Source organism: Carassius carassius, chromosome 16, assembly GCF_963082965.1.
Source record: "Carassius carassius chromosome 16, fCarCar2.1, whole genome shotgun sequence".
Lineage (NCBI taxonomy): Eukaryota > Metazoa > Chordata > Actinopteri > Cypriniformes > Cyprinidae > Carassius > Carassius carassius.
In genome coordinates, this window is record NC_081770.1 from 20,002,176 (window position 1) to 20,029,362 (window position 27,187).

General features: G+C 35.0%; 2 protein-coding genes across 4 annotated transcripts in view; one reads left to right on the top strand and one right to left on the bottom strand.

Moving 5' to 3' along the window:
* si:ch211-212d10.2 (uncharacterized protein LOC557710 homolog) overlaps nucleotides 1-4,582 on the bottom strand; it is a 28,368-nt gene extending 23,786 nt beyond the window's left edge. The window contains exons 1-3 of one of the 2 annotated variants that reach the window (XM_059569472.1): nucleotides 4,266-4,575; nucleotides 3,182-3,297; nucleotides 392-1,636 (exon numbers count right to left, since the gene is read on the bottom strand). In XM_059569472.1, the coding sequence (XP_059425455.1) occupies nucleotides 1,538-1,636; nucleotides 3,182-3,297; nucleotides 4,266-4,437 (387 nt within the window). In that variant the 5' untranslated portion in view covers nucleotides 4,438-4,575 and the 3' untranslated portion in view covers nucleotides 392-1,537. Of the gene's footprint in view, nucleotides 1-391; nucleotides 1,637-3,181; nucleotides 3,298-4,265 lie in introns of those variants that run through there. The other variant, XM_059569471.1, reaches the window with a different exon arrangement.
* On the top strand, nucleotides 4,294-26,134 carry si:ch211-212d10.1 (mast cell protease 8). Of its 2 annotated transcripts, XM_059569468.1 has the most exons (6): nucleotides 4,344-4,441; nucleotides 23,686-23,890; nucleotides 24,108-24,264; nucleotides 25,220-25,343; nucleotides 25,531-25,752; nucleotides 25,836-26,134. In XM_059569468.1, exons 2-6 carry the CDS (start codon nucleotides 23,836-23,838, stop codon nucleotides 26,025-26,027), a joined length of 750 nt encoding a protein of 249 aa, XP_059425451.1. In that variant the 5' UTR covers nucleotides 4,344-4,441; nucleotides 23,686-23,835; the 3' UTR covers nucleotides 26,028-26,134. The 2 variants fall into 2 exon arrangements, with proteins under 2 accessions (XP_059425452.1, XP_059425451.1); XM_059569469.1 differs by lacking the exon at nucleotides 23,686-23,890 and having other exon boundaries at nucleotides 4,294-4,441.
* The last annotated feature ends 1,053 nt before the right edge of the window (nucleotides 26,135-27,187 follow it).

Below are 27,187 nucleotides of genomic sequence, written 5' to 3' on the forward strand. Positions count from 1 at the left end.
ATATAAACAATATTAAAACAATATTCTAAACTCAAATCTTCAAAGGAAAAATATACCCCTCCCCAAAGTTGATTAATTGGAAAAATCAGTCTGAATAAAAGTTAGATGAACAGAATAAAGTCTTGGGGAAATAATCCAATAGAGAAATTTATAATACCGTGGCACATTTTTTGATTGAACACAAAGTAGCTGAGTCTCATAACAGACCAACTGTAATCAGTCATTAAAATCTGAGATTTTTCAATAACATTGCAATATTTAAAAAATGTGTTATAATGTGTAATTAACAGGAAAAATTTTACAGTCATGGCTGACAAATGAAGAAATAAGATGTGTAACTATAAAACACATTGCGTTTAGGCCAAGTACACACTTAAAACAAATACAAATATTCTTTTTCTATTCCAGACAGTCTCACATGTAAGTGATGTCGAGTCGTACATTTGTAACTTGAATAAATTTAAACTTCTGTAATTTTGTAATATATCCAGTTAAAGTAACCTTTGGTCTTTTACATGTAGCATATTTAGCTATACTGTGCATTTCTGTTTCAGAGGAAAGATGGAGTTGGATATTGGATGAATATGGTGCTAAAATTTTGTTGGCCTCCAGTTAGCTTTTAAAAGTGTTTGTCCTTGCTTCAACTGTCTGGCTGGTCTCAGGGAGACTACAACTTTTCCAGGAATATCTTCTGGCAAATGTGCTTTGATAACTCTACCACTACACTACAAAGTGAGTTGAATAGTTGCCTTTGCACTCTTGGAAATAGCTTTTCATGCTTGCTTCACAAACATGTTACATACAACACATCCTGAAAACCTATGCAATTCATATTGTAACTTCTTATGCTGAATGAAAATTCCCATCTTGCAATCTCAAAAGCCAGTTTTATGTGTAAATTGTGGATTACAATGTCTGTCAGTTTTACCAGAATGTAAATAAAGATCTCTTGTAAACATGTTCTGTTGACATTGCTTTATTAAATTAAACTTAAATAGAAAATAAGTTTTTTCATTTTCTTCCCAGTGGAGAAAGTCTACCTGACACCCAAGAGGGCTGGATCTCAGAAGGTATAATTATGGAAGGTTACAACCTCAAACATTTGTTATGGCCCTAGAGAGAAACGCATTAACATCTCTGGAGCGCTAACAATTCTGAATCTCAAACTACGACTAATTAAACTGCTGAAATGTACAGCTAACTAAATCTGTAACCCCATTTTCCCTGAGTTCAATCAATCTTGCATATACATTTTGCAAACTTACATTTTAAGAAATTCACAATTGAAATAAAACATAAAATATATAATTAAAATGTCAGAAAACAATGTTCATTGGAAGTAATTTGCTTACAACATTAAAGAACAATTTATCTTTGATTCGTAGTGTATATATACAAATTGTCACAAATGTTAACAGCTGCTCCACTGGGAACAGGAAAGTTTATTCAACTAAAATTCTGCATCTTTTTCAAATATTACGAGATCCAAGCAGATGTTTTAGTTTGAGGGAACAAAACATTGCGGTAACCAACAACTTCAGTTTTCCTTGACCTGGCCAAAAGGTTGTAACGAGAGCTCACTTGCGTGCTTGACGTATACATTGCCGTCCTCCAACTTCACTTCAAAAACTTGTTGCTAAAACAAGAAAAGAGAAAAACTGTAAATTTTGACAAAGAAATAAAACTAAGCACGCATGCAATACATCTGACTCTATTTCTGCTTGGACAGCTGTATAAGCCTACAGCTAGGAAGGAACTTTGATATACGAGTATAGTGGATGTTAACCGGTTGTGGGAATGGTGTCTAATTACTGAACATTTCAAGGTGTCGAGTCCCCCGGGATGACTGTCATAATTATGGATTGTTTTACATATTCTTTGCCTTATATTGATTGGCCCAAGCTCACTGTCACATCCAACTGCCCTATTATTTATATTTTCGCAGCATGAGAGAACACATTTAATCTGCTTTTTAAAAAAGCAGACGTTTGGCTAAATTGAAATGTGCTAAAATGAGGGCAGTTTAATTCTTAGGAACGAGACTTTCCAAATGTCTGTCTGTTTGGCAGCACCTACTTCTGTACGATTCTGGTGATGTGCAATCCATTACCGTGTGAGATAATGTTTGGTGCCATACTAAGTTAAAGTGACGGCAAAACAAATGTGGTTTTAATACGAAAATACAAGTGTTTTCAGGGAAGCTGAATCATCGCCTGAATCACTGGCTAAGTTAACTTGTTCATCTGGCTGCCTACTGCCCCTTTACTGCTGAGTAATGAAATTTGGTGTATACATTTATTTTTTAGGAGGAACATTCAGGCATCTCGCTGATTAAAGAGAATGCTCCTTTTATTGGAGCTTCATTTAAGTTTGATAATAGCAAAAAGCAAAATATATCTTCTATCAAAACATAATCATGTCTTTAATCTGATTTAACTTCAGTGAATCTTCTGGATTCAATACCAAGTAGGCTTATTCAACTGCATTTGTTGTATAATGTCAGTTACCACATATAATTATCCCTTAGTTTAAAAAAACGATGTGAACAGTGCCAGCATATGGTGGGTTTAAAGGGTGAAATGTGATTATTGTTAAAGCACTTTATTCTTCCTTTAAAAAGGTAGAACTTTTTCATTTTTACAGTTGGATTACTAGTCCAAAAAACTTCTAGGCCTAGTTATTTATCAGCAATGTAATATCTGTGAGTGTTGAACAGAGGTGTGTTGGCTTAAAAATTAATAAAACCATTTCTGCACTTTTATTTTTCATTACTGGATATAAATATAAATGTAGAAGACAAGTTTGTGTTTCTTATTAAAGAGAACAAATTACCCACTTAACTCCATGTAAGTAAGAGAGTAACATCACTATCCTTCTTGGTATCCTTGTATGGGAGGTTTCATGAAAGATTGGACAAGATGATGAAGTGATTCCCTCATATCCATGTTGACGTATAATATTTTAGCAATATTTTTGGCTAAAACCACAAAGTGTGTACTTTAATGTAATGGTTATTGCCTGGTCCAATTTACTTCCATTGTAACTGAAACAGTGATTATTTTTTACTTAGGTAATAATTTTCTGTGGTAATCGACAATACACCACAAATGCTGTCAGTGAGCATAATGTGTACTGAACCTGGAATATTCCTTTAATGAGCTAAAACAACACAAAGTGTCACCTGTAAACCTGTGCTTGATTTCCCCGTTTTGAGATTGAAGTCATAGTCATGCCAAGGACAGAAAACCTGAAGAACACCATCGGCCTCCTCGATATCTCCATCACACAGCGGACCTCCTGAAAGTCAAAGCATTTTACTACATAAACATATTCTACTCATCTGACAGAATGTTTAAAATCGTACAAAAATGTACCTTTAACCACATCAAAAAATAAAAAGGCATCAGTTTTATATCACGACACAACCCTGCTGAAAAACCCCCAGCATATGCTAGTTAGGTATGTTTTGATGCTGGGATGCTGATCCTTTGCTGGTTTATGCTGGTCCTTTGCTGGTTTATGTGGGTCCTTTTGCTGGTCATGTGCTGGCAAAGAAGCAGCATAAACCAGAAAAATTACCAGCATAAACCAGGAAAGGACCAGCATAAACCAGCATCCCAGTGTCAAAACATACCTAACCCGCATATGCTGTTTTTTTTCAGCACTACTACAACACTGTGGTAACTTCTTATTTGCCGCCACTAAAATCGATAACACGACCATCATGAAAATGAACCATGGTTTTATTATAGCAAAAGTGTAGCATGTTTTTTATTTTTTTTTGGATGACGGATTAACATTTATGTAACCACCGTTTTATAGTTATTGTAGTAAAACCATGGTAAATTTGTAGTTACCATAGTTTCACTATAGTTTTTTTTTTTTTTTTTTAGTAAAATTGAATTTTCGTAAGGAAATACTAATCATCATTATTATCATCCATTATTATTATCCTTATTAACTCCATCGTTAAACAAAAATGAGACAGTCCGTAAAGTTTGCAGTAGATCACATATTGAAATGGTTTTACAGTCAGAACCGCGTTGTCTTTTAAATTACATTTAGGCGGTAACTACGGTTACCATGGAGATAATGACGGCGCGCAAAGATTGACGCAAAACATCGTAGAACGGACAAAACTACGAAGCATATTCCATTTCTGTCGCTGTTTGTAGCTCTCTGCTAGCTAAATTAGCTTTGCAGCCCGTTTTAACGCTTAAGCATCGATATAAGCAAACAAAATGTGAAATAATTCGTGGTCATACCCGAATGAGCGCAGCGAGCGTCCATCACGAAGAATTCCCCGTTCACCTGAAACAGGCAAACATCCGCGTCGCGTCCCTCAGACGAATAGATCAGTCGGCATTGTTTCTTGGACAGCTCCGACACAGGGCCTATTAGCCTCCAGGAAACACTCTCATCTTCTGGAGAAGTCATAGAGGTGGGTTAAAGCAGGACATTTAACGTGCTGTATTTCTTGTTTTATCTAAACGCGATCAATTTCGCCTCACTGACGGTCGCTGCTCTCACAGGGTTGTCGCTTCATGGAGGCTGTACTGCACTTTGTCGCCGAAGGGGGGTCCCCAAAATGACCTTATCATGATTTGTAGACATTTCTATGCAAATATTGATAATCACTTTTGATTTTAAACGTTTGAACTGAGCAATGTAACTAGGAAAAGGTGTGTTGAGATCATGCAGACTGATTATAAAAAATAAGGTGCTTACAAGGTTCTGGTAGTACTTAAAATATTGAGCATAGGCCAACAATGACTGGTTTATTACAATAAACATAACTCAAAATCAAAGAATAAAGCCCTCAGTGATTATAGCAGCGAACAAAAATTAGAAGAAAAACAGATCAAGCTATTTCACAATGGCGTCCTTGCTGTTTTCACAAAGCTATGATGTCCACCTTTGTGTTACGCAATCATCTAGCCTTAAATCAAATATGTGTCACTCATCATTGTCTGTATTATTTATAATCAGCAGAAGTTTTTTAATCAGATTAGTTTCATAAGCATAAACAGGCATGCAAAAAAAAAAAAAAAAGTAGTAGCCTACATTGTGCATCACTATAAACCACAATGCATCTTTGTTCCACCAAATAAAGACTTTATTTGTGCTAATAAAGTGCAGGTTGCATTTACGTTAATACAAGTAGCTTGCTGGATGCGATGTGACTGAACATCTGGTCGAGCACTATGGAAAAAGGGGAAGGCCAGTGTCCAAAAAGCTTTGTACTGTCTCACTCCCTGCTCTAAACTTTAATAGCGAGTGAGATGAATAGACCTACTTAAATGAGAGAACCGTTCTGAACCCGTGCTAAGACAGCTTCACACAGCACAGCATGAGCATTAAATGTAGGCTAACAGGCTCTCTGGTCAATTACATCCAAGCTCTAGACAAACACTCAAAGCCTATTTATCACTAAAAGCAATTCACATACTCATTCTACTCAAATTAAGGATTTTCAAAACCCAGTTGAGTCATGTTTTAATTGGTAATTTTAATAATCTGAAAAAAAGTATCTGCTATTTTACTTTTTTTTAAAAATATGAATCTATTATGTAAATTAAATATTCATATTTAGCTTTTTTAAACAGAAATTTCAAGTAGAAAGTTGTCCTCCTATCTGACTGTGAACTACACAAGCAAAGTTTTGATGAACTGAAAATGTACAGAAATCTGTTATCTGGGTATAAATACGTCATTAGGTAGCTGAAATTGTCCGCACACTGGAAACATGCAATCGGATCAGTAAAGGTCTATCAGAAAATATGTCATGTTTTTCATTTGCAAAAGTAAAAAAATGACAGAAGTTCAGGGTGTTTTAAAAGCAGACCAAGACCAGATGTTTCAGCCCATTATTTTCTATTGGAGCAAGATATATTTTTGATAGACTGATTGCATGATTTCAGTGTGAAGACAATTTCTGCTACCTAGTTTTTGTTTTATGCAGTGCTGTCAAATGATTAATCAAGATTAATCACATCCAAAATAAAAGTTTTTGTTTACATAAAATATGTGTGTATAATGTTTATTATGCATATATAAATACAACAAATGCATATTTAAAATATAAAGGCTATTTCAGATGTAGATGAGTTTGTTTGTTTTTTCATCTAAACAGATTTGAAGAAACTAAAGACATTCATAACTTTTAACCCTTGTTTCCAGGTGAATCCTCCATTGGAGAGAAATATACACAGATCAAGCACCATTTAAGCAAAAACAATCCAAAACGGTTCCAAACAATAAATGTTGTTGGATTTTAATGAGAGAGAACAACATGGATGGCCGTTTCACTTCCTTATGGACTCATATTTTTGCAGAAGCAATAGTTTAAACAATGATGGATTTGTTTCTTACAAACACACCACTTTTAACTTTATAAGATTTATTGAGAATTTCATCTTTAGCCTAAAAAGTTGAAAAGAACATCATGTCCATATCCATTTGTCAGCTATTGCGAAAGCTCAAAACAATGCTGTTTACTGCATTAAATGAGGATTGTTCTGATTGTATTTAGTACAATTATTTGTTGCCCAGAATTTCCATTGTTTGAGAGAAACCAGGGACTTGCACCAGCCTTCTGGCACGCAAGCAAACTCAGTACGAGTGGAGTTTTCCATGCTTGGTACAGATTCACAAAGTGACTCATTCTGTGCCCACACCACTTCAAGAACCAAACTCCAATCACTATAATTCTGTGTGAGAGAATATTTTTTTGGCCTGTTGCTCGAAATATTCTCCCATATAATGTTTAGTTACACAGTGAGCTATATCTAAAAAATATAGGTTTGCACAAGCTCAAAATGTGACTGCAACATGATGTCATTTGTCGAACGAATGCTCCGAGCACAGCGTACTGTCAGTCTTAATATTTCAGTCATATAAACCTGTTGGCTTCCATTTAAATAGAAACAAGTTCAAACTCATTCAAAGTCAAAAAATGACATCATCCTTCATAAAGGTCGGCTCTGAATATGCACATAAGCCATAAGGTCTGCGTTTATTAATACTTTCCTCCACTTTCATGTGATGCTATTTACACACTCGCAGCCAAAAGTTTGGTAAAGTTTTTAAAATGATTTCAAAAGAAGTCTCTTATGCTTACCAAAGCTGCATTTATTTTTTTTAATTATACAGTAATGTTGTTAATTATTACTATAATTTAAAATATATATTTTTTATTTGAATGTATTTTAAAATGACTTTTTTCTGTCAAAGCTGAATTTTCAGAATCAGTACTCCAGTTTTAAGTATCACCTGATTTTTCAGAAATTGCTCTAATATGCTGATTTAGTGCTTATATTAACAATACTAGTAAATTAATTAGTAATTATAAATAATATCATTAACATGCTTGATCCTACCTATTGTGACTTAATTTACCCGAATCTTTTATTTTTTACAGCAGTTATATGATTCTGGAAACATTGTCACTTCTGTTTCTCTTTTTCAAAAGTTCACCATTGCATGCTTTATTACAATTACATTATTTTATGAGGACTGTGATTATGGTGTCATAGAACTGACATCAAGCCAAGGCACAAGTCTGGCAGTTAAAAATGAACAGTGTTTTTTAGATGGTTTAAAGCTGATGATATAGCAACACAAAAATGCCAGACAGACAAAATGACTTTTGCACAGAAAAGCTCATGAGTTACTTGCCGCAGGCAAGTTGGCCCTGTTGAAAATGCTCCTAATGACACAATACGGCAGCTCAGGCAAAACTTACTCAAGCTGTGCAGGAGCCAATGATGCAAAATTTGGTTGTTCCTCCAGCACCTTTACTCTCAAAAGTCTCCTAATCTTCAAGCTCAATGCGGACGCTGCGATCCCTGAAAAATGTGGTTTTCATTTATGTAGGACCTGCTGAAAGCATTTCAACAACAAAAAAATCAGTCAACAGCATGATTTGTTTCCCGCCAAATTTTCTCATTTGCAATTAGTGTGGCAGCCCAGCGGGTAAGATTGATTGAAATCTGCCCAAATCATTCCCTAAAACACCTGTCCGGTGTTTAAAAAGGTTAAGGTCCCCCTTATCCCTGAGGCGCTGGAGAATTATAGTGATATCCATTTTCCCTTTCTGCCATTACTTTTCTCATCCAGACAAGACTGGGATGCAAGGGGAACTCCACAGGAAATAAAGCTCAACTTTGAACTTGGTTCCATGGAGAGCCAGCTGATTAGGGTTCAACCTGGGCACGTGTGTATGTTGTCCAGAAGTTGAAACACACACTTCTGTCACTTCTCAATAGCCTCTCTTGCTAAGTGGGTTTTGGATACAAAGTTCCTCGCAGAGACTTTGATGGTTTGTTAGTCTGATCCTCAGGCCGATACATCTTTCTTTTGGAGAACTCTTGTGGTTAACATAAACGGTATCATGAGACCCGTAATGCGAGAAACATTTCTTTCCAAAATACATTCCAAAAATATGCTAAATATATGTTGTAAACAGTGAAGAACATATCTTCAATTTCCAATACTGAAAATATATAAAAAATGGATGGACAAAAAACACATAAGTAAACAGAATTTAAATTTAAATAAACATATTTTAGATTCTATATTAGCATAATTTTTCTACTTTGTGTATATTTTTTACATTTTTCTCAGAATTTCTGAGTTTGTCATAGAGTTTATAACACAATTTTCATTTTATTTCCTGCAGTTCTGAGTTTGTATATAACAATTTAGACTGACTTTTTGAGAACTGCGAATTTATAATGCAAAATTTTGCCCTTTTTTCAGTTTTGAGTTTATATCTCAGTCTAATTTGGCCATTTTTTTAAACTTTTTTTTGCAAGTTTACAATACAAAAATTTATTTCTCTCCGTTTTAAGTTTGTGTCTCATAATTTGAGTTTACATTTTTTCATTCAGACTATTTTTTTATATATATATTTCTGAGTTTATATCTTACAGTTACATTGTTAACTCAAAACTGTGAGATATACACTCAGAAATAACATCAGAATTTGAGTTTACAGCAACCTTTACCTTGAAATTCTAAGTTTACATCTCGCAATTCAAATGTTAACTCAAAACTGTAAGATTTACATTAAAAACTGTGAAAAATAATAAAATAGAATTGTAAGGTCACAAATACCCTTTTTAACCTTCTTTTCATGTCAGAATGTGTTTCCACACAAACCAGACTTTGTACATTCTGGGTGTTAAAATGTGCCAAATTTTGTACCCCATCAAGCATGAATGATGGGCCACAGCTGCTAGTGCCTGCTGGGCTGTTGTCGGGATATATTGACCGGGCCCTGGAGAAAGGAGGAAGTGTGGATGTTGATAAATGTCCTTAAGGGAGATGATGAACGCATGTGTGGAGGATATTCATTCTCAGGCATCCCCTGACCTCTGCGTCTGCTGAAATGATCAGTGCGTCCCTGTCCCATCATGTCTTCACTTAATTATATCCAGATACAGTGCTTGTTTGTCTGGAAGAGGCTGTTATCAGAGCAGGACACATTCAGAAGATGAAAGGGGAATGAACACACAAGCCCTCGAGCCTTGTATGTATTCCCAAAGGTGGCCAGTCTCGCTTCAACCAAAATCTTTCATCTTGGCATACATGATTCATGATTGTTATTCTGGTTTATGCGTGAAAATCTCGGCGATCAGCCCGAGCACAATTATCTCTCTTTGTGGTAGCATTTGAAACGCTTGAATGAAATCACAACACAAATATGTAAAGCTAGAAAAAAGAGGTTGGTTTTTAGTTAAGCAATTAATGCTGCCAAGATTGGTCCTGTTAGCCTCTGAGATGCAGATGCTGTAACTACACCACCATGACACAAAGAGCATCTTTTCTCTGCTGATAGCCATTCAAATATATATATATATATATATATATATATATATATATATATATATATATATATATATCTATATATATATATATATAGATATATATATATAGATATATATAGATAGATAGATATAAATAATCTGGCATTATGTGACAGTTTTTACAGCATTTTCAGTTGCAATTGTTTTTTTAAATATAATTTTATTTAATTTTGAAATTATTTGTTGAACACTGTATATTTAATTTAACCTAATGTAATTTTTTTTACACACCATTGAGTTTTCTGAATAACTTGTATGAGGATTACATAAATTTTTTTTAAAAATATTTTATGTTTTTATTAATGTTTCAATAAAATTGGGTAATTTTTCAAATTAAATAAGTAATTAAATTGAATTTCATTTTAAATAATTTTTGCACACTATTCTATATTGTTATTCTACAAATCTATTAATTTTTATGTAACTAAATAATTATTACTATATTTAAAAAAGTAATAATGTGGGTTTATAAAAAAAATCAAATATTTTGTTTTCATATTAATGTTTCAGCACAGTTAGGTACTTCAGTAAATTGAAAATGTATTAATTTAATTTCTAAATGATTTATCGCACAGTTTATTTTCTTTTTAATTTAGGAAGTAATAGGTTTTTAATGTAAAACTTAATGAAAATGTTAGATTCAGGTTTCCAAATAACATTAATCTTTTTTGATGTCATATTAATGTTTCAGTGAAAAAAGGTACTTCAACAAAGTAAATAACTATTCATTTACTTTTTTATGTGTAACTTAATTATGTAAAACTGGGATTTGTAAAATAAATTAATATTTTATGTTTTCATATTAACATTTCAGTAAAGGTAAAAACGTCAACAAAGGAAATAATTAATAATTACATTTAACTTCTAAATTATTAACAGCACACTTTTTTTATTCTATTTTATCCTCTCACTATATTTAGTATTTTTGTCCTGCTGTATCAACAACATTTTCCCCAAGGTATTAATAAATTACTTTTCTATCCTACTTCATGCTCTAATAATCCCATAATCCCATTTTGTCCCGTGCACAAATGAGGTACACTCCTAAACACTTACCATTTTAAACTGTGAGTAAACCTGCCTGTGTTGTTGCTCTCTGTTCTGGCTCTTGCACAAAATAAACCCGAACGAACAGCCTGGTGTCAATCAGATCAGAATAATCTTCCATTGTGACATGACATGCTTTGCACTTAATTGAGAATGACAGGACATTCGCCTCAGAAGTTTATTTTACTTCTTCATTTGATTCCAGTGGTCTTGCCAAGCTCATTTTTCTCAGGCCTTAGACAGATGTCAAAACAAGGCTTTCTATGCTAAAGTCGGGCAACTTTTCAGCCCCCCCCCCCCCCCAATGCTTCAACTGACTCTCAGATGTGTATAAATGAAAGATAGTTTCACTCACCCGAATAGCAGTTCGTATCTGTTGGGGGTACAAACCAAAGCCTCCGTGACCATTTTTATAACATGCCCTGAAAAATATTGGAACTGCTTTCCAGACAGTTACACCCTGTTAAATTCCCAAATAGCATTAACATATGTCTGTTTTTATTCAATTCATCATTTTTGAATGAGGCACAGTTTTCTGCCCCAGGGGTCAAGTTTTACTGGTGAGCAAGTTCCTTTTAACCCCTGCTGGTAGATGTTGTAACTACACCATCTGCCCTCAAAAATTCTTCTCTATTGATGGCCTATCTGTGCATTTTGATGGATATAAATATAAAATATGTTTTGTCAGGACATATTTATATCCCAAATTGTACTGAATCAAATAAATGTGTACATTTTACATATGTGTATTCTAATGTACCAATAGAATTGAACTTCCTCAAAAGTTTTTTGAACTGTTTTTTGTTTTCTACACAGCACATTTCCTTTGAGTTATCGGCATCATCATTACAGGATATGCTGATATGAAAGCATCTGAGGTTTCTGATGAGTTAAGATCGAGCATGATAGATTTTCCCCTTGAAAAAAGTGTTTCGAAACCTTTTGATCAAATGACTGCTGTTGATCCACATAATATGCTGACTAAACCAAAATGTGAATACACCAGAGACACGCTGGTTCCTGTTTTAGCAAAGAATATTTTGTAATTTCATTATTCAGTAGATTAAATTTAGACATGACTATCTGTATGAAAAAGTTTGTTTGGTTGCTGACGTTTTCTCACACTTTGACTTTAACATTTTTATTTATTTTTCTATTTTCTATCTATTTTCATTCAAATTGCCTTCATAGAGACTTCTTAAGGATTCCATCATGTTAGCTTAAGCTGAACCTTTTACCTTTTTCACAAATTTCTTTACCAACATTTACAATACCAGCATCATATTCATCAAATTTGAAAATGCATATTTTTAATATATTTATATTGGCATGCTTTTTTATGGAGAATTTTGAAAATTATCTTTTGCATTGATAGCGTGAACAGCGAAAATGAAGGCATTTGAAAACAATGATGCATATTTATTCATGCATCTATGTTTATACGTGCCTGTTATGTGCTGTTCACTCACAGTGTTGCTAAAGATGTTAAATATGTTACTTTGTAAAATTTTCATACTTTGGGAAAGCACATAAAAACGCGTGTGGATGAAGATTGTTTTGAAACAAAAATGCAGTTTTCGAACGTTTCTGGATTAATGCGGATGGAGCCTAAAACTGGATGTTCTGCATTGCTCTCAAAGCGCTGAATGTAATCGGATGCCCTGCTCTATATCTGAAGTTTCCAAACATCTGGCGCTCTGTAACTTTGGTTTGACGCATCCAGTGTAGACAGCCTCAGGACGTTTTGGCGCTTCATGTGTTGACACAGTGTATCTAATACCATTGTCCCCAATCAACATGGGAATGAAAATCCAGTGAGACGCAGAAATTCCAAACATCTGTGGTATGAATCATCTAATGACAACATGGGGTACAGTTTCGTAGTAAAAATTGGAAAATACAACAATAACACCAATGAAATACATACCTCTCCTCGGTAACAGGCCTTACTTTTTCGGATCATGCTAAATGCTTTTATAGGCCTGAGGCAACAAGTCTCTTAAGTGCAGTATAAAATAATGAATTCTCCACTGTCCTTCCATTGGGACAAGAGTTGTTATTTTGGTCAAAGGTTTGGGTGCACTGGACAGAAAGTTATTAATAAGAAGTACCCACTGAAATCGAATACAGAAGCACTTACATATGGTGACGGCTTGTCAGACCGATGTCTAGCCTCAACATTGTTACACTGAATTATGCTTCCATAAACAATATGTGACCATGTCTTTTTTCAAATTTAAACATTGCTTTTCTTTTTAAGTGTAGAGCAATATTAAAAGCATTACATTCGCAGACAGTTCCTTACCAAAGTGATCTATAATACAGACTAAAGAATAAAATCAGTTCCAAGTTAAATAGTCTTTTTTTTCTTTGTCAGGGTCCAAACAGACAATCATTCTTGAATATGGCATAAAAGTCAATTGTTCATTTATTTTATTTTTTTCAAGGATCTTCCCAAGTAGTCTATCTGTCAATGCTTTGAAATGAAGTGATTTGTTAAGAACACATCGTCGTCACGCGCTGCATTCCAAAGTCTAGGATGTGTGATTTGATTGATGTATTATGAAGTGAAACATAAGAGCATGTTTTCGTCCGTCGTAACGACAATAACAAGGTTAAGGGAAGTGATTGGGAGATCTCTGCCGAGGAACTGAAGCACATAGCGTTCTTCCCATCAGCAGACTCTTTGAGGACTGTCTACTGAAGGCCTCAGTCTGTTTTCTCCATCCGCTCCTTCTTCTAATGACCAACGCAGACTGTCTGCTTCGCCTGACCCCCCCTCCGCCCCCAACAATACTATTATCCATTCTTCATTGTTCCACTCATTCGTGTTTTATTCCTAAATATCTGCTCTTCCTGTCCAAATACCCAGAATACCTGTTCCCTGGATTTCCCACGTAAAATACTCCATTATAAATATGGTTTTGTTTGTTTCAAATGAGAAGATACTTGTGGGAAACTGAAGTCCACATTAAAATATGAAAAAAGAGAAAAGTATATTGATATATTGAATAGATTATTCTTAGGTGATTAAGATTCTCTGACAAATATATATATGTTTCCATGGTAACTAATTCTCATTATTAACTTGCATATTACTAGCATATTGGCTGTTTAGTAGTACTTATAAAGCACATATTCTACATAACTATATTCTACATCCTTATTCCCAACACCTAAACTTAAAAACTACCTTACTAACTATTAATAAGCAGTAATAATTAGTAGTTTATTGAGACAGAAGTCATAGTTAATAGTTAGTTAATAGTGAGAACTATTCTAAATGCCGTTCCACCAACAAAAGCTCACATCAACAAAAGCTCACATCAAGTGCCAAACTCAAGTTTTTCTCAGAACTAACTTGCACTAATGTTTGACAACCAGAAAATTAGCCTGATATTTTGATAAACCTTCAAAATATAGCTTGATATTGTGCTATATGACGCATGAAATCTTGAATGCTTTTTTGGGGCCACTATGTACTCACTATGAACTAAGATTTAGGTTCCAAAAATTAAATGAACAAAAATGAGCCGTTTATTATTTATTTATTTGTATTTTTTAATTGTGTGAAAAACCTTTTAAATATCTAGAGAACCATTTTCCACTATGAATAATCTTTTGTCCAATGGAAAGCTTCCATGGTCATTACAAGTTCTTCATGGAACCATCCAAACCAATAAAGAACCTTTATTTTTAAAATTAGAGTGTATTAGATTTATAATTAGAACAAGAAAAAATGCCAATCTACTTAACTTGAGATATATTCTCTAATGTCTCATTTTCTCAATTTTATTTCTCAAGTAAATCTTTCTTGTTTTAAATAATTTTAAGATTTGTTCATGAAAATCTTAGTATGTTATCTGCCTTTCCTGTATGAAAGTCACAGGAAATGCTGGTTTGGGACAGGGTTTGCACAACGCAACGACATTATGTTATCAAAATGAAATTTAACCCAAGCAGATTTGACATTATTAGCTTGTCTCATCCAGCAAGTTCCCAGCATTTGAACATATATTACGATATGTGTCATTTGATGGGCTTGAGTCATAGGTTACTGTATGCTGTCTGAACAGCAGCCTTGGCTTAACTAGCGACAGCTTTATCCTCCATACATAGAAATCCTTTACCGATCACACTCTTTTGGTCCAGACCACATCTGGACAAACGATTACCCTCCTGGTCCGAACAATGATGAAAGAACCGTCTAAAAATATCGGCTTACATTACCAAATAATTGCCAGCGACTCCTTGCAGACTTTCTAAAAATAAAACACTTGACTCTCACGCCTCCAGTTACAAGCTCATGGCCACAGTCAGTCTGGTTAATAGATAAGTGATTCAATCAACCCTACAATAAATTCAGGTCCTATCTCCACTTTTTTCTCCATAGTCTGGTTCATAATGATCCAATGCTTCACAAACTACACAAAAAGGGGGAAACTACAAATTACGATGGTGAACTCAAAAGAGAGCTCGTTTTAGGCTGCTGTATGTCTGTCGCAGGAATGAATGCGTGTTGCACAATGCCTTTGAACTGTGAGCCATTATCTTGTGGTTTTGACATGAGTGTGTTTCATCTCCATGTCTATCGCATTAAGTAGAAACATAAGTGCAATGCTTGAAAGTTTGGCAGTTTGTCTCTTATCTCATCTTCCTCATAGCTCTGTCCTTTTAATCAACCCACACCTTCTAGAAGAACAACATCTGCAGGAAGACGAGATGATGTTTTTTTATTTTGTGTTTTTTACATTCCCTTAGTTAGTGTGTGCGACTCCTTGCAGAGGTTGGGGCTTGTTGGAGACTTTGAGTCTTGCTAATTCAATAGGCTTCGGGATTCTGACTGAGAATTGTTTTGCAATATGTCATTTTGGTCATCATTTGATTGATTTTTAAAATGAAGGCCTTCTTTGATGCGGGCAGACACCATATGTTTTATGGATCAAATTCGGAAGAGTAGAACATCCAAGTGTTCTGCATAATTTATACCTCTCCACTCTAACATGTCGTTGATCTCTGTTTGTGGTCTCGAGGGCTTTCTAGAAAAGCTTCATTTTGGCAAAGCCAGGAGTTTCTGTTATTGAGCATCATCATTTCCAGTGAATGTAACACTCATCTTTGCCTTAAACCACAGTGAGGACTTGCATGCAGGTCATAAACACATTCTACATGTTCACAGTGATTAGATCAATGCCATCCTTGTTAGTTTCAGTTGAAGCAAGCAGTGGAACAGATGCCGGTCCAACTTTTGTAAAGGTGCAGACCTTTCGGTAAATTTTCAAAGGTGAAATAGGAATATAAATGATCTGGAATTTTGCTAATTTGCCATGCTTGGTTTAAAATTGACTTCTGTGTGAGCTGTGCTTCGTACATCTCAACGTTATTTACATTTGATGGATTTGAAATTTCACTGAAATTTTGGGTTACACTTTATTTTAAAGTGCCCCTGTTACAGTACAGCATAATAATATATGTGACCCTGGATCACAAAACCAGTCCTAAGTCGCTGGGGTATATTTTCAGCAATAGCCAAAAAATCATTGCATGGGTCAAAATTATAGATTTTTCTTTTATGCCTAAAATCATTAGGATATTAAGTAAAGATCCTGTTCCATGAAGATATTATTCAAATTTCCTACCATAAATATATAAAAACTTAATTTTTGATTAGTAGCATTGCTAAGAATTCATTTGGACAACTTTAAAGGCAATTTTCTCAGTATTTAGATTTTTTTGCACCCTCAGATTCCAGATTTTCAAATAGTTGTATCTCAGACACATATGGTCATATCATAACAAACCATACATCAATGGAAAGCATATTTATTCAGCTTTCAGATGATGTATAAATCCCAATTTTGAAAAATTGACACTTAAGACTGGTTTTGTGGTCAAGGGTCACATATTTAAATATTGAGTAAAATTAATTATTGGCGTTGTTAGGTGGGTGGGTGGTGTTTGCGCAATAGATAAGTCACATGCCTTTGGTGTGAGAGACCCGGGTTCGAATCCACGGTGAGACACCAATGTGTCCCTGAGCAAGACACTTAACCCCTAATTGCTCCAGAGGCGTGCGACCTCTGACATATATAGCAAGCGTCAGCTAAATGAATAAATGTAATTAACTATATGGCTGGCATTAGGGTTATTTGCATGTCATTTATTGTTATTATAATAGTAAGTTCATGTAACATGAGTAAGAAGGAGACCTTAAAATAAAATATTAACACATTTTTGCCACTCCTGCCAATGTCATGAGAATTTAGTAATCCAACCTCATGATCAATGAAAAACCTAACCACTAACCATTTTGTGTGTGTGTGTGACGAAATACCAATGAGGTAAAAAAAAAAAATTTACCACAAGTTCATGAAATTAAAAATAGTTATAATTCACCATGAAAGTGTATTGGAATTGAGAAAATGTATTTTTTTATACTGCCATAAATTATTATTTTATAATAATGCTGTATTTTTATTAAAATATTATATTATATATTATATATATATATATATATATATATATATATATATATATGCACACACACACATACAACATTTATATTTGTTCTTTTTTATGTAAAAAATATTCTGCATATAACCACAAGGTTACTCATAAGATACTTACAGTATAGGCTTCCTAGATTAAATTTTTCCAGTGAGGTAAAAGAACTTATTTTGGCTCACATGACTTGGGCAGCGAGGATCAGACTATCATTCTTACAGTTTGACTTCCTTAAAGTTCCTACCAGCCAATTGGCGAGTAACTCACAAAAGCCAGTTTTTACTCCATTTGGTGCTTGTGACTGTTAATTTTGGACCCGGTGTAGCAGTTTGAAAAACCAGATGAAGCAGGTTCTCTGTTTACAGGGCCATTATTAAAGACATGAGATCATGCACAGTTGCACATTCGATCCTTGCCAGAGCTAATAAAAATGCACTTGATGTACTCATTTTGTAACATCAGACCTTCAACCGCAGTTTGTGATGGATGTCTTATCTCTCTGAGAGGAAGAGAGAAAGACAGATCGGTGAATAAGAGAAAGTGTGTCATGGTCCAGAGGAAAGCAATAAAAATTTACAAAACATTAAAAATCATCCAAGTGTGCTTTGGCAGCCCACATATTGCTTCATCTCTGTCATAGCTTCTGAATGTATCCCAGGTATCGCTAAAAAACCTTTTCAAAAAGGAAAATCTTATTTTCTGGTTCGGTATGTATGACTGAACTGTCAGGCGGATTGCCGGATAAACTTAATAGCCGTTCCACAACCTAGTGAGCTCCCTCGCTGCCTACTGTCTCATAAGTAATGGAAGTGAGTGATTTGAAACACTTTACATGTGCAGGAAGTCTGTACATCATACAAAATAGCACTCAACAAGTGTAGCTGATGGAAGACTTGTATGAAATAGTCATTTATTTGTTACTTTGCACTATTTTTCTTGCAATTTCCTTTCAATTCTTATTTAATGAATAAGTATTATTTAAATCAGTTTCTCTTGGATTTTTTTTTTCCTGAGCTGCAATGCATTCTGGGATTGTCTCCCCTATGAAGGACGTGCAATTCTGCTAACAGAGAGGGTTAGTTCACCACAAAAAAAAAAAAAAGTCCATAAATTACTCACCCTCAAGTCATCCTAGGTGACTGTGGCTTTCTTCTTTCAGACGTTACATTAAAGTTATATTAAAAATTGAGTTATATTCATATTAAATATTAGAGTTGTATTAAAACATTTCTTTGATCTTTAAAGCTTTTTAATGACACTCAGCAGGTGTTGCTGTGCTCCAGTCCAAAAGAAATTAAATAAAAATCACCCATCCATAATAAAATGTCTCACACACCCCAGACCCCCAAAGTCCTCCTGAAGCGAATCAATGCATTTTTGTGTGTGTATATATATATATATATATATATATATATATATATATATATATATATATATATATATATATATATAAAATTATATGTATATATATATATATATGTGTATGTATATTAATAATAGTATAATTAATAATAGTAAATATTAATAATAAGTTAATAAATAAATATTTTTGCTGTAATATTTTAGTTATGTATTTTAAAACAAATGTTAAATTATATTTTTATATATTATCTACATTTTATTTAAATGTTACTAAATATCATTGTTTTAATAGCTAACTGTAACTGAGTGAATTTTTAAGGACATTTAAAGGATATTTGACCATGCACAATAAATTTTAAAATTCTGTTATATATTAGATCTATTTTGTATATATTAAATGATTTATAATTTAGATAACATCTAACAAATATCTTACAGTGTTATTAAATTATTTGTTTTAATAGTGAACTTTAAGTGAGCGTTAGATGTAAAAAAAAATAGAGAAATTACCATGCACAATAAATGCAGATAAAATGTTTTTTTTTTTTTTATAAAATGGTATCGATACATTGTTCATCCCTTGTCTTCAGTGCATATAATGGCTTAATGTATTAAAGCAGTGCATTAGGATTTGAAACAGAACCAATACCAAATAATTTTTTCTCAATGGTGTTGGCTTTATTTGTGGTAGCTCTGGTGACTTTCACTGCACAGCTTACCACAGCACTTATGCAAATTACAGTCACCCTGAACCACAAGTCAAGGGCACTCAGGGCACTTTCACTGTTCATGAAATACTCTATAATCCTGAAAAGGCACTTAATTGGCTGTCTGACCGAGTGAAAAGGGATATCAAACTCTGGTGTATGCGTTACACCAAAGGTCTTGTGTGCTGGATGAATGTAGGGTTGACTAGTGTCAGCACACTGTGGGTATGTAGCAAACTGCACAACACTTCTGCTTTCTGTCAGACGTACATTGGCTTTTAGATTTAAAAATAAATGCTCATCTGTTTTATTCGCAATCAAAATACCAGATATAATTTTGTTGGCAGGGAGCGTATTCCCATGTTGCATATCCATCTCGTGAGAACTCGGTCTACATGCACGGTAACAGCAGGTGTTATTTGAGACAGGATGAGGGTTTAGGCAAAAATTCATCTCTTCTTAAAGTTAAAGAGCCAAAATGAATGCACGCTAGTCCAAGTTAACATTTGAGAAAACAAGTTCAAATTAAATGGCTTCTTCTTATGAGGAAACACACATACGAAAACGTAAATCATAGCGACATTCATCATGCACCACCAAAACGATAAAACAATAAAATGTGTGCCATATATAGACTTAAATAGTGTTCATTTTATCAACCATTTTGATTAAGTCTTAGATTTTTAAATTAATCTTAGTCTTGGTGTCAAATGCACTTTTTAGTTATCATATTTAGTCAACCTTGTCCTCTTTTTTTTTTTTTTTTTAGAAAAGTTTAAGTCGACTAAATGTCAGAGCATTTTAGTTTAGTTTTAGTTGATGAAAAGATTACGAAACTTCAGCTTACTTGTTTGTAAGTTTGACGGTGCTTTCTAATAAACGTCGGTGCTTCCACGATGAATAGCGAGCGTGTGCACATGGTTGCCAGATTGCAAAATATAAATAAATAAATATCTCCTTTTAACAGAGAAGCTCTGATTTGCGAATTGGAACTATAGAGCTCAAGCTAACTCAAACTGGATATCTGTCAACCGCACAGATGAAAGCACACATAGTAGAAGCGTGTACAGCGGTCGACGAAAAAAATGTATAGTTTAAACATATTTTAGTATCTACTTTTAATCGTCAACAATTTTGCATGTGGACAGTCAAGAGTTATACTGTTTACTGACCTTATTGTCATCTCGTCAGTCTCGTTTTAGTCATGGGGAAAAAGCTTATCAACGAACACCCTTTTCATTGACGAAATAAACCATATAATAGCTATGTCAATGAATAATGGAATATATTTAACTTTTTTTCTCACACTATAGCAATATAGTGCACAAGTTGTGCTGTCTTTTTTTTTTTAATACTGCCTTGGCTCATCTCTTAAAATAAAGGCCTCTGTTTTGTTCTAGGACAGAAGTTCATGATCCATTTTATGAATGTAGTAAAGGGGCATATAAACTTAAAAAGTCCTTTTGGGGAAGCAGCAAAAGGAGACTTTAGTGCTCAGACAAATAGATTTTTAACCACGTCTGGAACTCATTGTCAATGCTCGTCTTGCCTTCTTAATTCCTGTCTTCTTTGGTCTCAACCGGGACAGAGATCAGCTCCAGGGATCCATACAAAGGGTCAAAGACACGTATTGTGTATCAAAAGACTTGCACAAAACCACGTACTCACACATATTCTATTTAACGCACGTAACACTGCGGGTGGAGGCTTTATCTGGTGATCTTCTGAGAATTGCAAAATAACTTGACATGTCCTCAGTGTGAGTAGATGATACCATGAGCAGAGATACTGATTAGAGCTGAAGGCGATGCAAGATAGCAGGGAAAACATATATGAAGTTAGGAACAACAAATATCAACTGAGATCCCTCAAAGAAGATGTGGGTGATTAAGTGTATTACACAAACCCAATCCTAGATCCTGACCTCGCAGTGTGCTACCTTCTTCTTTGGAAACACACCTTTGTCATTTCCTTTTATTCCTAATAATCATGATTTGTGTAGTGATTGATGGACTTTTTACAACTCTCGTTTCATTCCCTGCTTCTGTCATGACGTCTAATTGCTTAACCATCCCATAGTCAACCCCCTGGTTCTAATAAAGCTGACAGTCTGCCGGTAAACGTTCTTTTGGACACCCCCCTTCTGCTCGGCCTCTCCAAACCTCCTCCTGTAATACCCATTACTGTTCACAACCCAGTCTTCTGCATGCAACCCACTCCCCACCATCCCTCTCTCTCTCAGAAACCTTGGTTGCGCTTCATTCACAATAATTATAATAACGTCTTGTGGTTCAGGTATGAGAAGAACATACCTCAGTCTAGACGTAGGAAGTCTCTTAATGGGCATTCCTGTGCTACTGCTTGGCGTATTTGCATGGCTAAAGCAAGCATATAGCATTACAGCCTTTAGGAACTATGCGACCGCATCGCTAATATCCAAATATTCAAAACAGTGTTTCTGTTGAATGTGCATTTTACTACATCCATCAAAGACGTGTAATGAAAGCCATGAAAATGGATTTCCTGTTTTGGAGGACTCTACAAGGAGCTACAAAACCTCTGGCCCAATGAACTCTGCAGCTGAACAATTATTTTTAAACAAGCATTCTTGAAGGATGATCACGCAAACTCTGCACTAGCACAGTTATTTGCTGAACATATTATTTGCATATTTATAAATGTCCTTGAGTTTACGTAACTTATCTTAACTGTACCGTTTTATCCCAGTAGTCGCATTACAATGCAAATTACTTTTGAAATCAATATGGTGACTTGATGCATAAAATATGATTGTGAAGATTCTCAGTTTTCCAGGTCATAGTCAAATTTTCTGGTGGATTATTCTGCTAAGTGTGTTTTCCTTTTTAACAGTCTCTAACTTAAATGCTGTAAGATCAGTGAAACTCTTTCTGGGTTTAGGTCCCTTGAATGTCTCTATAAAAGCAGAACCAAACATCTGCTGTTGGTGGTAAAGTCTCAGTTTTACGCAATCAACCCTACATGGTCTACAATCATGACAAGGTATAAAAACAAGCATGTGGTGTTTTTTTTTTTTTTTTGGAAAAAAAAGTATTTTGTAAAGACAGCCACCCACTGTTAAAGAAGGTGGGCAAAATTCTTATATTTTATACTTTTATCAGAAAGGTTATACTTAGTGCATTGAACAATTGGGGAAGAGGGGTTATATAGGGGCTATTACCTCAAGCAAGAACTTTGCAACTTCTCTTTTAGCTCAAAACCATTGCAACTTTGAAAAGAACTGTGAATGCTATCACTTTGCCAAAACTTGAGAATGAAGAAACCTCAAAGGACTGCATGGCCATGGGTTGGGGCTGGCAAGATTACCATGACAGGTCTCTATCAAATGTGGTCTTACAAAAAGATCTTAGAAAGATGTCAATGCTAAATGAACACACTGACAAGAAGAACCATTCTATTTAAACAAAATAGTCAGTTAATGCTACTCAAGCAGCTACTGTAGCAACACAAAAGGTCTGTTTGCCAAATATTCCATCATGCATATCAGAACATCTGGCCATTACCCACATCAAACTAATAGTAAGTGATTCTAAAAGAAAATGCATGCCTTTCATCTTTGCAATGAAAATAAAGTTATTTCATCAAAGGTTAGCTCTACATTGGAAATGCACAATGTCCCGTCAGTCTGAAAAATAAAACTGTATTTTATACTTTACGAAGACACTTAAACAAGTTGTGAAACATCTTGAGCAACAAGGAAACATAGAGAACATTCAGTGCATAAAAAAAATGCATGCACACTCGAGAGGTTCAGTGTACTCAGACGACTCCCACAGTCTCCAAAACTCAAAAGAGTACCTTTGGGATGTGGAGAAAGGGCAGATTGATATGAATGTGCAGCTCATATAAATCTGCAGCAACTGTATCACGCTACCATGTCAACAGACACCAGACTTTCTAAAAATAAAGTATTTCAAACCCCTTACTAAATCCATGCCACAAAGAAATCAGGTCATTCTCGGGTTTGTAGTATGAACCGGATCAAGTGGTGACTACGCATAAAACAAAAATGGCCATGAACTATGGTAGTCAAGGTACCAGAAGCTGCAAACATTACAGATAACGAGATTCTCGTTACTATCAAGTTCTGATATTATCACCAAAGTGTTAGTTGCGAAACAACTAAAGCTGATAATGATCAAATCTTCCTTCAACAGTCTCTAACTTAAATGATGTCAGATCAGTACAACTGATGTGAATGCAGAGCATGCTACAGCTTCTGCTATTATCTTCCGGTTTGGGCCCCTCTATAAAAGCAGAGCCCAACATCTCTGTGGTGCACATTGAGTGTTACTGAGCTGTCTACAATGAGCATCCGTTGGCATATCACTTGCCTGCTACTGCTGCCTTCATGCGCCCCAGGTATTTACATCATCTACATTAGTAATTAAACTGTAAGTCTCCTGTAAAATAAAATCAAAAACAAAAAAAAGTTGCTGCAATTACCTTTTTTTTTAATTAACTTAAATTCTCTAAAAATGGAACTAAAGTTATAAGTAATTGTGTCAGCGGTCATTTATTTATTTTTACAGAATATGTCCCAGAATATGCTATTGAATAGTACTAAACTCTTTTTTAGGTTTTTCCATGCATGACGGCATTGTTGGTGGTAAAGTCTCCGTTCCACACAGTCGACCCTACATGGTCTACATCCGTGACAGCGTAACAAAACAAACATGTGGTGGTTTTTTGGTAAAAGAGGATTATGTGATGACAGCCGCCCACTGCAGACAAAGGTAGGTGAAATTATCATATTTTAGAATAAAAAAAAAAATTAAGAGTATACAAACTGACTAAGTGCGGGCACTCATGGTCTATAACGGTATGAACAAAAAAACACCTACTCTGAAGTCAAGTGACATTCATTTCTTTAGCGCTTTATATAAGACAGATCATTTCAGCTTTACAGTAATAAACACGAAAATAGCAGAATAAAATATGGAAAGCTCAGTTATGAAAACAATTCAAATTAAGTTGCAAGCAGCTCTAAAAAGACAATGGTGTTATTATTCAGTTCAGTGTAAAGATGATACATTTTGAAACCAGTGTAATTCAGCTATAGGGTAGCTATCACTTCAATGTTTTTTCAACTTAGTTTAATAACAGGGTTTATGTTGCAAGATGTGATTCCGCTATACAGCAGCTCTACTTAAAACAATAGTGAAAGTGAAGTGACATTCAGCAAAGTATGGTGACCCACACTCAGAATTCGTGCTCTGCATTTAACCCATCCGAAGTGCACACACACACACACACACACTGTGAGCACACACCCGGAGCAGTGGGCAGCCATTTATGCTGCGGCTCCCGGGGAGCAGTTGGGGGTTCGATGCCTTGCTCAAGGGCACCTAAGTCTTGGTATTGAAGGTGGAGAGAGAGCTGTACATGCACTACCCCCACCTACAATTCCTGCCAGCCCGAGACTCGAACTCACAACCCTTTGATTGCGAGTCCGACTCTCTAACCATTAGGCCACGACTTCCCCAATAGTGTTATCATCCAGTTTAATTCAGTTCAAGTTTTGTTCTCATCCACTGGTATCAGGGCAGACATACTGATAATATTACTGAAAATCTGAGTATTTTAAATTAGTGACATTTAACATCCAAAGTCATGTCTTTCTTGTAAATATATATGAATCATTTTGTTACTCTGGCCTCTACGATAACAATTTATTTATTATTATTTTAGTAATCTTGTGGTGTATTTGGGAGTCGATAACACCAAACACTTACCTGGCGGGATAGCTGTAGATCCCATTCCATATCCAGGATTCGATATGAACAAGAAAGGTGATGACATCATGCTTCTAAAGGTAATAGCATAAGATTAAACAAATGCATTGGTTTGCCTAAAAAACATTATTGTATGATAGGAAATTGTTAACATTTACCAAATATACTTAAGATCAGCGGAACATTTTTAATAGCCTATCTTTAAAAACACTGAATGAAATGTAGTGGTCATCGATTGAATCAGGAACTTTGCATCTTCTCTTCCAGCTCAAAACCCCTGCAGTTTTAAACAAAACGGTGAATACTATCGCTTTGCCTGGGAATGAACAATTCTCAAAGGACTGCATGGTCATGGGTTGGGGCTGGCAAGATTACCAGAGTGCGTCTCCTTCAAATGTGCTCAAAGAAGCAAACGTGACTCTGATAGACTCTGAAAACTGTGGCACGGCTGACACTCTGTGCAATGAAGGAAAAACTGGACCATCACGGGTATTTCAAGTTGCACCACACACAAATTATTATTAGTATCAGTGTATTGTGATATATTAATAATCAACTGATATAATCCACAGGGAGACTCTGGGGGTCCACTTGTTTGTGGAGGTGTTGCACAGGGAATTGTGTCATTTTACAAAAACCACACAAATGCAGATTACCTCACAGTGTACACGCATATTTCCCACTACTTTGCATGGATTCATGTCATGATACCACCTACTCAGCGATATGAAACATGGAAGGGCAAGCTGGATAAACTCATTTAGTTGTCTGGTTCAATGCAAGTTCTATCATTTATGTTTGGTTCAGTTTTACACCAATCATTAAATGTGCAAGTTTAAAATAAAGGCTTATTTGTAACCCTTTTACACAAGTCTAATAAGAATGTCATTTTTCGGTTGCTAAAATCTACTTTTTTTTGTGCAGCTGGCCACAAAGTGCACTGTATCACTGCTAGAACTAACCTGTAAAAAAAACAACAACAAAAAAAACAATACACCTGCAATACCAACTAGACAAAATACTGTAAAGAAAATGCATGGAATTCACAAGATTACAAAATGAACAATTTTCTACAGAATAACCACTTTCAGCTAAATATAGCACAGTCAACCCTGAATCTAGACATCAGATTGATTGCTCTGGAAAGAAAAGTAACTTAACAGGGTCTAATCAGAAAGACGCTAATGCTAATAAATGAACACCTTGAGAATAAAAATCATGCATATGAAACAAAACAGACAATTAAAGCTACTCAAGCAGCTAGTTCAAGCAAACTGACCAGTAAACTCTTAACAATTTTGAAAAGTCATACAAAGACGTTACATTTTAGAGTCTCTACCATCACAAGAGATGAGGACACTTGAATAAATCGTGAAACATCTTGACCATCAAGGTGGCAGAGAGATTTCAGTGCATAAAAAAATGCTTGATACTCGAGAGGTTCAGTGTACTTCAGTGACGACATCTAGTCTCCAGATCTCAAAAGAGTACCTTTGGGATGTGGAGAAAGGGCAGATTAATATGAATGCCCAGCTCATAAATCTGCAGCAACTGTATCACGCAACAATCTTCAAGAGACCAGACTTCCTGACTTTCAATGTTTCCAGCACCTTGCTAAATCCATGCCACAAAAACTTCAGATTATTTGTTAAGGTTGTACCTGATAAAGTGGCGTAAAAATGACAAATTGCAAAAATTGCAGATAATGATATTCTCACAACCATCAAGACTGCCCCTAGTGTGCACTTTCTGATATAATCACAAAAGTGGGTAACACTTTAGAATACTGTTTCTTATTGGCTGCATAAGGAATTATTCAAGAACAGGTGATTATTCATTAACATTTAACTTACTACTGTTAACTACTAAGGAACAGGGGCGCTGCACAAGATCCCGGGCCCTATGCATAGGCAGTCCTAATGCA

What these genes read in the sequence shown, in the direction of transcription:
- si:ch211-212d10.1 (XM_059569468.1), top strand. Translation starts at nt 23,836, where the DNA reads ATGAGCATCCGTTGGCATATCACTTGCCTGCTACTGCTGCCTTCATGC. An exon ending in GCCGCCCACTGCAGACAAAG is followed by an intron (nt 24,265 to 25,219) that starts GTAGGTGAAATT and finishes TTATTATTTTAG; the next exon opens with TAATCTTGTGGTGTATTTGG. An exon ending in GAAAAACTGGACCATCACGG is followed by an intron (nt 25,753 to 25,835) that starts GTATTTCAAGTT and finishes TATAATCCACAG; the next exon opens with GGAGACTCTGGGGGTCCACT.